We start from the raw sequence: 14413 nt of genomic DNA on the forward strand, positions 1-14413 counted from the left end.
AAAGAATGAGTAAATCTCCTCCTTAGGTCTCATTCAGATAACCATTTTTTTCTCATAGGTGGCATAAATATACTGTAGTCCAAATTTCATCAGTGTTTTAGCACAGATTTTCATCCATGTTTGGTGAATATCCGTTTTTACTATCAGTGTTTCATCAGTTTTTCCCCTAATAAACAAATAAGAGATGGAGATTTCTCAAGTTTTTCCTAGAAGTCAGTGAAAAGGTGAGTTTTTCCCAGACCCATAGATAGGCATGGGCGATGTTTGATGTGAACAACCCCACAGACTATAATGGGTACGTGAAAAATAAAGATAGGAAACGTACGTCTGAATGAAGCCTTACACTTTAAACAGAGGTTCTGCAGCAGCTGAGGTGTGTATATTAAAGAATATCATATTTTTTACTGAATTTTCAAGTATATAAGGAGTTATCTTACAGACCTGTGACTTTTATAAATGCACTCAGCATATGGTCCTTTACTCAGGCTGTGGTCCTACACTCAGCATATGGTCCTTTACTCAGGCTGTGGTCCTACACTCAGCATATGGTCCTGCACTCAGCCTGTGGTCCTACACTCAGCATGTGGTCCTGCACTCAGCCTGTGGTCCTGCACTCAGCCTGTGGTCCTGCACTCAGCCTGTGGTCCTACACTCAGCCTGTGGTCCTACACTCAGCATATCGTCCTGCACTTAGCCTGTGGTCCTACACTCAGCATACGGTCCTGCGCTCAGCTTATGGTCCTGCACTCAGCCTGTGGTCCTACACTCAGCATATGGTCCTGCACTCAGCTTGTGGTCCTGCACTCAGCCTGTGGTCCTACACTCAGCATATGGTCCTGCACTCAGCCTGTGGTCCTGCACTCAGCCTGTGGTCCTGCACTCAGCCTGTGGTCCTACACTCAGCCTGTGGTCCTACACTCAGCATATCGTCCTGCACTTAGCCTGTGGTCCTACACTCAGCATATGGTCCTGCGCTCAGCTTATGGTCCTGCACTCAGCCTGTGGTCCTACACTCAGCATATGGTCCTGCACTCAGCTTGTGGTCCTACACTCAGCATACGGTCCCGCACTCAGCCTGTGGTCCTGTACTCATCCTGTGGTCTTGCACTCAGTATATGGTCCTACACTCAGTATATGGTCCTACACTCAGCCTGTGGTCCTGCACTCAGCCTGTGGTCCTGCACTCAGCTTGTGGTCCTACACTCAGTATATGGTCTTGCACTCAGTATATGGACCTGCGCTCAGTATATGGTCTTGCACTCAGTATATGGTCCTACACTCAGCCTGTGGTCCTGCACTCAGTATATGGTCCTGCACTCAGTATATGGTCCTGCACTCAGCTTGTGGTCCTACACTCAGTATATGGTCTTGCACTCAGTATATGGTCCTGCAATCAGTATATGGTTCTGCACTCAGCCTGTGGTCCTGCACTCAGTATATGGTTCTGCACTCAGCCTGTGGTCCTGCACTCAGTATAGGGTCCTGCACTCAGTATATGGTTCTGCACTCAGCCTGTGGTCCTGCACTCAGTATATGGTCCTGCACTCAGTATATGGTTCTGCACTCAGCCTGTGGTCCTGCACTCAGTATATGGTCCTGCACTCAGCCTGTGGTCCTGCACTCAGCCTGTGGTCCTGCACTCAGCCTGTGGTCCCATGCATTTACATGAGGACTTGTAATTTACCATGTGGTGTGTGGTCATACAAGTCATGTAACCTCCTGTCACTAGTTACAAATTGCCTTCACAGGGTTAATCCCCCCAGTCCGGGGAGCCCTCTTTTCTGGGGGTGTGTGCTAGGTGATGTCAGGGGAGAGGGGTGGAGTAGACCCTGACAGGAGTGGGAGGAGAGCTGACAGCTCACTGTAGATAGTCAGAGCTCACTGCCAGTGCTGCCACAATAGCCAGTCCCAGCCCGGCTTCCTATGTGTGTGCCCGCTGCCTCACACACCACCTGAGGCGCCTACAGAGCCAGCATGGAGAACAAGCGACAGCCAGGTCAGTCAGAGAGCTGTGTCCGCCGTCCATGAGTGTCTGACACCCGGCATGTGTGGGAGCGGATTGTGAGCTAGCACCACACTGCTGGCACTACACCGCCACACAGTGTGCCACAGCCACCTGCAGCCACCCGAGCCGTCACTGCTGGCACTACACCGCCACACAGTGTGCCACAGCCACCTGCAGCCACCCGAGCCGTCACAGGAACAGTCCAGGCTGCTGGGAAAGGAAGTTCACAGCTTATTCCTCCACATCGGAGTAAATGGTGGAAAGTGTGATACTACTTCATTGATGTGACAGCGCCCGGGGACTGGCGGCCACAATGCCAGTATACACAACTACAGTCTAAGACTGGCACCTATAGCAATACCAATGGTGAAGTCTATACATCTATCTATTCATATATCTATTCTATATCATATCTATATATCTATCTATTATCTGTCTGTATATATTTATCAATACATCTATCTTTCTATCTATGTATCTATTTATATATTTGTCTATCTATAGAATATCTATATCATTATCTATCTATTATCTAATATCTAAATGGAAAATGTTGTGAGGTCGAAACGTTCCACCACTTGGTGCTGGATTAAAAGTCCACAATTTTTCCTTGAACTGGAGAGCTGCCTGATTTTTTCCATTTAGATATTTTGCGTTGGACAACCGCATTACTCAGGAAGTACTGCACCCAAAATCTGCTCAAGTTTGTGCTGCTGTTTTTTCTATTTATTTATTATCTAATATTTATCTAATTATCTATTATCTATCTAATATCCCTCTATCTAATTATCTATCTGTCTATCAATCTAACAAAGCAAAAAAGTCGGCAGCACTTAATAGCAAATTACATTTCATGAAATTGGCTTGAGAAAGGCTCACATACATGCTCTTGAGCTGAGACATCACCACCTGTGTTCACAGGGACCGATAAATACACTAGATTTCTGCATGGAATTTGCTATAAGAGTGCCGTCCACCTTTTTACTTTTGTGAACCACAAGTTGGTGGGTTACAAACTGTGTGCTGGTACTTATACCTGCACCTTTGCTTTTCTTGTTCCATTTTTTTGTCTATCTATCTATCGCTCTCTCTCTATTTATCTATCTATCTATCTATCTATCTATCTATCTATCTCTATGTATCTAAAGTCCAACTATTACCTTCTTTCTGTTATCTATGTATCTACATATCTATCATCTATATCTATAATCAGTCTTTCTAACAAATGTCCATCTATCTATCACTTACTTTGTGTCATCTGTGCATGTATCTACTTACTGGCTATCTCTCTCAAAAAAAAAATATATATATATATATATATATATAATTTGTATGGAATTCAGTGTATTTTGAATGTAACTGTTTTTGCCGATGATTCTTCCATTCCATAGAAGCGTTGTATCTGCGGTATAATGCACTTACTAACATTGTTCTTATGCACACTTCATACCTGATGTGGTACATACTGTATGTTTGCATTTGATTAGGCAGAATATTAGGAATAATAGTATCAGGGTGAAATATATTTTTTAAGAAGGTAAGTGTGAGTGGCAGTATTAAGGGGAACCTGTCACCAGTTTTGTCATATATGAACTATAGCTATGAGTTTATTCAGCGCCTGTTCTGCATTCCGTAAATAGTTATATAACCCCCTGACTCCCTCTGTATACCCTCCAAAAACCTTTTTTAAATTGTCCCGCGCTGTATGGTAATCAGGTCTTGTTGGATGGGCGTGGTTTCGGCCTCTCCATCCCTCCCCCCGGCTGCTGCTCGCCGTCCTCCTTCTTTAATTGCCGGGAGAAATCTTGCGCTTGCGCACTATACTTTGCTCTACTGCGGGCAGAGCTGAAAACATAAGTGTGCATGCACCCACAGTAGAGCAAAGCATAGTGCGCAGGCGCAAGCTGCGATTTCTGTGCGCAGGCGCAAGGTATTGCCCAGCAATGTAGTGATGCGAGTCAGCAGCCGGGGTAGGGATGGAGAGGCCTGGAACCACGCCCATCGGACCGGACTGACCCGATTGCCATACAGGGGTCGGTCTGGTCCAGGGGGTTATATAAGCATTTATGGAGTGCAGCACAGGCACTGAATAAGATCATAGTTATAGTTCATATATGACAAAACTGGTGACATTTTCCCTTTAATTATCTGATTACCTCTAGTCCCTGATTTTGTAGGTCACAGAACTGCATAAATATGCAAAATAAAATGGATGTGAGGCAATATTCAGCGCACCATTAATTGCAGCTCACAAATCTGAATCCATGTTAGGGAACAGCACATTTGTTTTTCTGCAGGGATTCCAGCTTAGAGTAGGACTTTTACCAGAATATTCACAGTACATTCTCTGCATTTCTATATGAAGAACAGATTCCTGAGGGAGAAGTATTTAGAAACTAAGTCCTTTCTAAAATGGTCAGTCGTCGATAGCTATTCCCCATCATAACCGATCACACATGGCCACTAGATTGAAGCCCTAGGCCTCTTTCACATGGCAGTATTCTGCTCAGTATTTTGTAAGTCGTATGCCACTTTGAGATTTTTTTATTCAGAAAAAAAATGTCCTTTTTTTAAAATGGTCTTAATCAGAATAAAGACCCCACCGCTTTCTGTATAGGGTCAGAGACAGACTGCCGTATTACTCGTGCAAGGATCGAATCGTAAATCTTGGACTGGCTGTCTGCTCTCCTGACCTGAGTTTGACTGCTGCATAGAAATCTATCATGCTGTCATGGTCAAGTCAGGAGAGGTAGCGGCCAGTCCGTTCAGTGTGATACGGACTGATACATCGCACGAGTTATACAGCAGTCTGTCTCTGCCCTACAGCTCTAATACTGACCTCTATGTCTCCATGGTAACAGACTACAAACAAACCTGATCCTATAGTCATACATCGCACTCTTTCAAATGTCCCCTCTTCTTGCTAAACTGCATACGGTGAAAAGATTTGTAAAGGAATTTGAGTAACTCATCACAATCAGACAATGGGGTTCAGGTAAGGTCCAGGTACCTGAGCTGAACTTTGGACTAAAGTTCAGTCGGGTCCAGAGCCCGAACTTTCACAGGTCCTCTCATCCCTAATCTCTTGGCCAAGGTGGCTCTCTGGAGAAGCTAACAATATAAACAATCAGTGTGTAATGTGTTACGGATCCGGATGGTGGAACCTCTGTGCTGCGGTGCAAGGAGGGACCCAGAGGGGCGTAACTAGGTATCAACTCGGAGTGACCCAGGTCGTACGGCGGCTCAATCAACTCCGTGACCAGGGAGGGTCCGAGCAGAGGGAGCAGGTGCTACTCTGGGGACGACCTTGTAAGGGAGCAGGTGACTCCCACGGTACAGACGGCAGGGACTGACTGGTATAGCAGATGGGCACAGCAGGCAGGCTGACGAGTGATCCAGGTGGATGGACTGGCAGACACGGCAGGCGACAGGCGAGAGCCTCTAGGTAGGCTGTCAGGTGGTCACGGCAGGTGACAGGCAGGAGTCTCTAGGTAGGCTGTCAGATGGTCACTGCAAGTGACGGGCAGGAGCCTCCAGGTAGGCTGACGGGTGGTCACGGCAAGTGACAGGCAGGAGCCTCTAGGTAGGCTATCAGGTGGTCACGGCAAATGACGGGCAGGAGCCTCAAGGTAGGCTGACAGGTGGTCACAGCAAGTGACAGCAGGAGCCTCCAAGTAGGCACGGCAGGTAACAAGCAGGCGGGCAAAGCCTATAGACAGCCTGGCGGACTGAACAGAAGACAGACTGTCGGGCTGGAGAGTAGTCAGGCTGGCGGACTGGACTGGTAGTCAGGCTGGCGGGCAGGACTAGTAGTCAGGCTAGCAGCGGGACCTGAGGGCTGAAGCAGAGGTAAGTACACTGTGCAACAACTATTGCTCGGGCACCTCCATTTTGGAAGAGGTGCCTTATATATGGGAGGACCTCCGGCAATTTGCCGGGGACTCCTTAGGACGGCGTGCACGGCTCCTTTAAGAGGGGGGGAGCGCGCGCGCCCTAAGCACAGTGCCCGGGAAGCTGCGCGCGCCAGCAGCAGCAGGAAGAGGAGCGCTGGAGGACGCCGGGCGGGGAGCGCAGCAGTGAGATGGACAGCGTCTCTGCCTGGCAGGAGGCAGAGATGCCGATGCTACATAATGTTTCATTTACCACTTGTGGGTGCTGCATGAAACCTTTTGGGACATGTTTTTTTGTTACTTACCGGGCTAAAACTTATTTTTGCAATTGGTTATCATTAAAACTTTTTCTTTGCTTGCTTTCTATAGCATTTGTGTTGCACCATTTATTGTTGTTTGCAGAATGAGTTAACTTAGAATGAGTCAGTCAGTCCGATATGATGATCTGTCAGGGAGATTCTAACTCTTTTATCTGTCTTTTTCTGAGCTCCTCTCAGGTGATTTATGACCAGGGACCACATTAAGGTTGAATGAGCAGGGAAACCTGTAAAAGTGAAACAGTGCAACATTTTTAATGCAACCCAATTGCGGAAATGATGTTTAGCCCCAAATACATGCATGTAAGAAATAAAAATGTTCCCAAAGGTGAATTTACCCACAGCTGATTTCAGATGGTACCAAATGGGGAGCACTTTGTAATCAGCTTTTTGTTAAAGGGAATCTGTCAGGTAATTTATTTGTAGTATACTAATAGTATCCTATTGGGCAGCCCTTTCCTTAATTTCAAGTAAGCCCGGACAAATTTATTGTCTCATGCCGGTAAGTCAAGCATATGTAAATGATAAATGAATATTCACCCCTTCACCCGCCCATCCATCTGCGCCGACGTCACTGATTGAGTCAGACTGCCGAATTCTCGAGGATCGCATCGCAGTCCTTGGACTTGCCGTCTGCTTTCCTGACCTAAGAGTGACAGTTGCATAGAAATACATGCTGCCACGCTCAAGTCAGGAGAGCCGACGGCCAGTACAAGGATTGCGATGCGATCCTCAGGAATTCGTCAGTCTGACTGTGTCGGCGCAGATGGATGAGCGGAATCACTAGCGGACACAGACAGAAAAAGGCCCCTGTGCAAGAACAATATATGGGCCCTTTGCAGCCCAAGAGCCCCTAAAAATGTAAAATTTCACCTGCTTTGAAGGTAGAAATTGTCCCTTAGCTCTTCAGCCCCTGTGCATTTGCACAGGTTGCACCAATGATATGTCCGCCCCTGGGTGGGATTATTGGTGAGGGAAGGGGTGAATATTCATTAAGCATATATACTCTTTTCTAATCAGTGACACTGGCAGAGGGGTAGGTCTGATTATGGGTGGTGGAAGGTATGAATATTCATTTATCATTTACATATGCTTGACTTGCCGGCATGAGACCACAAATTTGTCTGGGGCTTACAGCAAGACAAGGGGGCCACGTAGAGAAATAAATATTACATATCCTGAAAGGGCTGCCCGAGCCCTATTGAAAAATACTATTAGTATACTACAAAGAAATAACCTGACAGATTCCCTTTAAGGCACCCACTTACAAGTAGGGATTGTATAAAGTGGAGAATCCCTTAAAAATATATTTCCTCAAAAGAACTTCCTTTTCCAGTGTCGCTCCCGTCGGTCTCCAGCGAAAAGTGACCTGCCGGGCAGCTCCAGGTCGCTTTTCAGTGCAAGTCTATGAGAGCATCTTTCTGGCTCTCATAGACATTCATTGAGAGCTTGTGAAGTAGCTTTTGACTTCCGGCCAGTCAGAAGGTGCACTCCCAAGATGGCGTCGCAGGACCGTAGCGGTGCCGAAAAACGGTGAAGACGCCAGACGGTGAGTATACGACAGGGGTCTTACATTTAAAATGCAACTCCAGAGCTGCAAAAAACTCTCTGGAATGGTGCTTTAATTGTGTCAATTCATAGCTGATTAGCTAGCAAAAGAGAAGGCAGCATTCTAAATGACTGAATGGACACTAATCATTATGCATGGAGTATTGTGCACACACGTTACCAATGAACCACAAAAAAGTACTGTCTAACAATGTTCTTTTATACAGGAAATCTCACCAAGTCTTGTCAATGAGGTGAGTCTGATATTGAAGCTCAGTCTTCCATTCGGCCCCTAGTACATCTTAATGAGCATGGCCTTTAATAGTGTAAACTGGAAACATCAGTTCTTGCCTTAAACCCAAAAATATGTTACGTAATAAAAAGTCTAAGTTACAGTATCACCAAGTCAAGTGACCAATTATATTCAAATTTGTATTTTTTTCTTTAAAGGGGTTGTTCACTACTTGGACAACCCATTCTCAATCCTTATGTTTCCCCTTTGTAAAATAATAAACACCTATACTCACCTCTGGTGTGGTGCCATTCAAGGGGTGTCAGCATTGGCTCCCCAGGGGATCACGTGACATTGTTGTTATGTCACGCGATCACTGCAGCCAGTCAGCATTGGTTTCACTCTCCCTGCCTTCGGACAAATCACATACATCCGGAGAAAGTGAGAGAGCAGCTGCTCTGACTACCTCCTGATGTATGTGATCTGTCCAAAGGCGGGGAGAGTGAAGCCAGTGCTAATTGGCCGCAGGACTCTTGTGACATAACAATGTCACGCAATTCTCTCGTGTCTATACTATTTTGTTAATGCAAACTCCATATAAAGTGGTCACTGGCCGCACTCACCTCCAGAAAGGAAGGAAGCAGAGTTAGAGTGACCTTTAAAAGGATGATCCACTACTGATAGCTTCGGGAGGTCACGTGACTTAACAAGGTCACATGACAACCTGGGATTAGCAGCGCTGACATTGTTTGAATGGTGATGTAGCATGGCGCGGGGCGGTAGCTGTGGGCGAGGTACTTATTTATTACACCCCGGTACATTACATGAAGGTGGGGGTCCTAGCTGGGTGTGTGGACTTGTGCTGTGAGGGCGCTACACCCGTGCAGGCCACATGTGACCGATGTTGCTGGTTGGTCAGGACGAGATGTTTGACAGCTCAAGGAGGGAGACCACCAGTTCAAAATAAACTTTTTACTGAACATTAACTTGGGTAGGGTTATATACAATACATACATAGCGGGTATATATCTTCTCAAACGTTTCCTTGATAATGCGTAACATTTTCCTCCCACAAATTCAATCACTTTCTCTTATCTCTTCACTATTCCTCACTACATCACCACAACCCAGCTCGACACTAATCAAAACATTAATCCATCTATTCAATCTGGATGAAGAAAGGCACCAGTCCATCCTGTAGCCGTATACAAGGCAAGCGAACAATCAACCTAAAACGAAAAGGGTTAAACACTTCCTGGGGGGCTGCAATATTCGGATATAGCTCAGGATAGTTGTGTTCACTGGGCCGTGGGCTAGGCAGTAAAGGATATGACCCCAACAGTCAACTACTCCGATGGTATATATCTTTAATTATCCAGGTTCAAAGTTACTGGTTTTGACGGTTCTCTGCTCCTTCAGATCAATCCAACAGAGTGCGTCTTTCGATGCTCAAAAAAGAAAGTCTCTGCCAGAGCCGCCACTCTAACTTTTGCAGGGTAAATCATGGAATATGAGGTTTGCAGACTACGCAGCCTTCGTTTTACATCAAGAAACTGCGCCCTACGTTTTGAAACTTCAATGGAGTAATCTGGAAAAGAGGAAATTCTTTGGCCATTAAAGAAATGTCCCCTTTATCACAGGCAGCCTTAAGGATGGCATCTCGCTGCTTCAGCGATCCCTGGAAGCAATATGAAATCAGCTGATAGACAGACCATCATTCTAAAAAATGTTCCCCTGATGAGTCTAAATGGTGATGAAACACGTCGGGAATAATTGCTGAGGACAACCACCCCATCTTTATCCATCTATGCCGCAAGTATAGAGTTACCCATGATGGTCTCTGGCAATGATATTGAAGATAAGAGGAGTGAGATCGTTCCAATCTTTTGATAATAAGTCTGCCATTTATATATCTGAAGCTTATATTTGATAGGCATTTTTTCTCTGCTAATTTGTTCTGCAGTGTATACCTACCAATGATGTTTTACTAGGATATGTGTATAAATGAGCATGTTCCAAGGGTTCTGCAGCATTTGCAGAGATTTGTTGTGGCTGCATCTGCATCTAAATATGGAATAATCCAGTTGGAGACTATCTCTACAAACTTATATTCAATGTATGAATGCAGAGTTTTTCTTGGATTGTATTCCATCGGAGTATAGTAATTAGGGGACACCTATTTGAGGAATGAGGATGTGTATCCTGTAGGTGATCTAATTTGGTCAGATCCGTTTAAGACTGGCTGCAGCACTATACCTGTAATACACAAGCAATACTGGCAATTATTGAAAAGGAATGGCCATCTTGGTATATATTGGTCAATGAGGTTATTACGGTTTCGTGCTTGTCACTGTCTCTGACAGTAGATTTGATCTGTCGTAGGAGGCACTGGTTATCTCATCACTTGTGGTGGTGTTTTGTTTCATTTGTGGCACTATTTTTGCACTTTATATTGTGGTTTTTAATGAATAATTAATAAAGGTTAAAACTGTAATTAATCTGATATTATACCGTAGCGTTAACTAAGTGAGGCTAAAGCCGCTCCATACTGTGTTACAGCCATAAACACATCTTTTATCGTGGGCTTATTAATGTGCTGAGCTGTATTATGGTGGGAAGCAGTGATTTCTGGCTGAGGCTGCAGGGCACAGGAATTTGTAGAGTCATTATCAGCAGTGTTATTGAATTCCTCTGAGAGCACAGAGAAACGATTAGACACCTCAATGATTTGTGTCTGTGCCTCATTGCCAGTGCAGGCTCCTGTATGTGGATTTCTAGCGAAGCCAGCCAGCCTTAGTTCTGTGCCTGCAGCCACTGACTTCCCTGTTCTGGTACCTGCTGCAGAGGAGCCTGCGCCATCTTGGATGCCTCCATTCCCCCCTGCTGCTGCTCCCTGTCGTCTTGCTGCTGCTCCTCCGGCCATGATCGCTGTTCCTATGCACAGCGGTAAGTGCTAAGACGTGTATAGAAGGTGTAATACCGATTTTTATGAAGTTAGGGGCCCAGTGGATCCTCCGGCACCCTAGTTATCCAAGGAGCTCTTTTACCACACTTCCACTCACATGTCCGGCCATGCCATGCCCCCCACTCTTCCTAGTTTCTGCTCCAGATCACGCTATCTTTCTCCCAGGACCCTCTCACTACTAGGGACACCCATGAAATGCGGCACTGCTCACATCAGACCTTAAGTCTCTTCTCTATGCAATCCAGGCCCTATCTGACGTCTCAGCAGAAAACTGTCTTTCCCTTCCACTTAGCCCATCCCACTCTGGGCTAGTCCCAACCATTAACTCTTGCTATCCCTATGCCTTTAATGTACATTACATTACACTACATAACATTATACTTGTTCTTCAAGGGGAAACGTGGGCAATATGTTACTTACAGTGGCACTGCGGGAGGTGAGTATGGATTGTTTTTTTTTTTTCTTTTTGGCCCTGAAGTGATTAAAGGAAATATGTCAGTAGGATCAACCCTGCTAAGCCATCTATATGGGCATGCAGGCCATTGAAAGTTGAATAAAATGATATATTGATATCTGCGTTCCGATGTCTTGTTCCAGAGAAATACCTGTTTTTCTTTTATGTAAATGAGCTGCTCGGATCTATGGGCCACACCCAGATCTGCATGAGAATCTGCATCCAGAGCTTATTTTAAATGGAAGGGGCTTTACCAGTGTGAACCAGGTTATGACTGACAGTCTGTTCTCATAATCACACACAGCTCTGCAGTGAGATCAGAGCTGGCACAATACAACAGAGCTAACCTAGTACAACAGAGCTGACATGGTGCAGCAGAAGTGAACTTTGTCTCATTACATAAAAACATTTTCAGCAGCACTGAAAGAGGATAACTGCAAATCTTCTTGTTGTGTTTGTCATGAGACAAGGTTCAACTCTACTGTGTTAACTCCTTCCTGACAATTTTCCACTTTTGTTTTCCCTCCCCTTATTCCAAGAGCCATAACTTTTTTATTTTTCCATTGACATAGCTGTGTGAGGGATTGTTTTTTTGTGGGACAAATTGTAATTTTCAATTCTACCATCCATTTTATCATGTGATGTACTGGAAAGCGGAAAACAAATTTCAAGTGCCGAGTACATTTCGTTCCAAAATGCTCTGATTAACATAAAAAACAGACAAAAATGCAGGAAAAAATAGCAAAAAAAACACCTTAAATAAATAAAAAATGTTGCTTTTTCACCATACTGACACAGAAAACATGAGATTTTTTTATAAATTTTTATTACATATGTAAAAAAAATGGTATGACAGAAAACTTCAACTTTTCCATCAAAAAAACAAGCCTTGATATGTCTGTCAGCAGAAAAATAAAAAGGTTACTGCACTCAGAATATAGCGATTCAAAACAAAATTATAGTTTGTAAAATATTGCTTTTAGTGTGCAAAATTCGCCAAACTTAAAATAAGCCCTGATACAGCTCTGTCGGCAAATCAACAAAATAGATATAGCTCTCAGAATATGGCGAGGAAAAAACTATTTTTGATAAAAAAAATTAGTGTGTTTAGTGTGTAAAAGAACCAAAGTATAAAAAAACTTTATAAATCTGGTATCGCTATAATCGTACTGACTTGAAGAATAAAGTTCTTTTATCAGTTATACTACACAGTGAATGGCGTAAAGAGAATTTTTTGTTTGTTTGTTTTCATGTCCCAATGTTATAAAGTTCTGTGAATCACCTGTGGGTTCCAAATGCTCAACACACCTCAACATACCCCTAGGTGAATTCCCTGAGGAGTCTGTTTTCCAAAATGGGGTCCTTTGCGACATGGTATCCGCAATCTATTCCAACTAAATTTGCACTCCAAAGATCAAACAGAGCTACTTCCTTCCTGAACTTCTGCATCCAAGCATTAGTTTTCAACCACATACGCAATTTCTTCCGAAAGCAGCGATAACATATTGTGATTTTTCTCCTATTGCCCCTTGTGAAAATGATAAATTTGGGACTAAAACAGCATATAATGGAAGAAAAACATATTTTTTTGTTTTCATGCCCCAATGTTATAACGTTTTATCTGCAATTTATTCAAGCCAAATTTCAGCTCCAAAAATCAAATGGTGCTTCTTCCCTCCGGTGCCCCCAAACAGCAGTTTTTGGCTAAATATGTGATATCATCCTGTTCACAAGTTTCGTAACAAATTGTGATGTCCATTTTCTCCTTTTATCTCTTGTGAAAATGACAGATTTGGGGCTAAATCAATACTTTAGTTGAAAAATTTTAACTTTTCTTTTCTTTTTCATTCCAGTGTCTATTAATTTCTGTAAAGAACCTGAAGGGTTATCAAATTTTGGCAAATCAGTTTTGAATAATTTGAAAAAATAGTAACACTTTGGAGCGTGTTCCAAAATAAGGAATAGACCCTCAATATAAGCCCCTCAAAGTAACTTCATACCTGAATAGGACTATAAAAAATAGTATTTGTAAAATTCCTTGAAAATAATGAAAAATTGCTGCTAAATTGTAACTTTTTAACCCCTTTATGATGTGGTACATAATAGTACGCACCATGTTATAACCCCCAGTTCAGCGTGGGCTCCGGCGCTGAGCCCGCGCTAAACCGAGCACATGTCAGCTAATCCTTACAGTTGACATGTGCCCGCAACAGCCGCGGGTGGAATCGCGATCCACCCGTGGCTGTTAACTAGTTAAATGCCGCTGTCAATCTCTGGTATATCTGCTTAAACCTTTTGTACAGTACAGACCAAAAGTTTGGACACACCTTCTCATTTAAAGATTTTTCTGTATTTTCATGACTATGAAAATTGTACATTCACACTGAAGGCATCAAAACTATGAATTAACACATGTGGAATTATATACTTAACAAAAAAGTGTGAAACAACTGAAAATATGTCTTATATTCTAGGTTCTTCAAAGTAGTTACCTTTTGCTTTGATGACTGCTTTGCACACTCTTGGCATTCTCTTGATGAGCTTCAAGAGGTAGTCACCGGAAATGGTTTTCACTTCACAGGTGTGCCCTGTCAGGTTTAATAAGTGGGATTCCTTGGATACACAGCTGATAGTCCTGAATAGACTGTTAGCTGCTTTTTTCTTGCCATAATACAAATTCTAAGTAAAGAAAAACGAGTGGCCATCATTACTTTAAGAAATGAAGGTCAGTCAGTCCGAAAAATTGGGAAAACGTTGAAAGTGTCCCCAAGTGCAGTTGCAAAAACCATCAAGAGCTACAAAGAAACTGGCTCACATGAGGGCCGCCCCAGTAAAGGAAGACCAAGAGTCACCTCTGCTTCTGAGGATAAGTTTATCCGAGTCACCAGCCTCAGAAATCGCAGGTTAACAGCAGCTCAGATTAGAGACCAGGTCAATGCCACACAGAGTTCTAGCAGCAGACACATCTCTACAACAACTGTTAAGAGGAGACTTTGTGCAGC

The 14413-nt window shown here is 43.8% G+C and overlaps 1 protein-coding gene across 2 annotated transcripts in view; it reads left to right on the forward strand.

The window, feature by feature from the left end:
- Positions 1–1807: 1807 nt before the first annotated feature.
- The window catches only part of TPD52L1 (TPD52 like 1), a 160738-nt gene continuing 148132 nt past the window's right edge, over positions 1808–14413 (forward strand). The window contains exon 1 of one of the 2 annotated variants that reach the window (XM_073676013.1): positions 1808–1996. In XM_073676013.1, the coding sequence (XP_073532114.1) occupies positions 1975–1996 (22 nt within the window). In that variant the 5' untranslated portion in view covers positions 1808–1974. The remainder of the gene's footprint in view (positions 1997–14413) is intronic. The other variant, XM_073676014.1, reaches the window with a different exon arrangement.

The sequence above is a fragment of the Phyllobates terribilis genome, unplaced genomic scaffold, assembly GCF_046119375.1.
Source record: "Phyllobates terribilis strain yellow unplaced genomic scaffold, ASM4611937v1 Scaffold_3__8_contigs__length_932513732, whole genome shotgun sequence".
NCBI classification, from domain to species: domain Eukaryota; kingdom Metazoa; phylum Chordata; class Amphibia; order Anura; family Dendrobatidae; genus Phyllobates; species Phyllobates terribilis.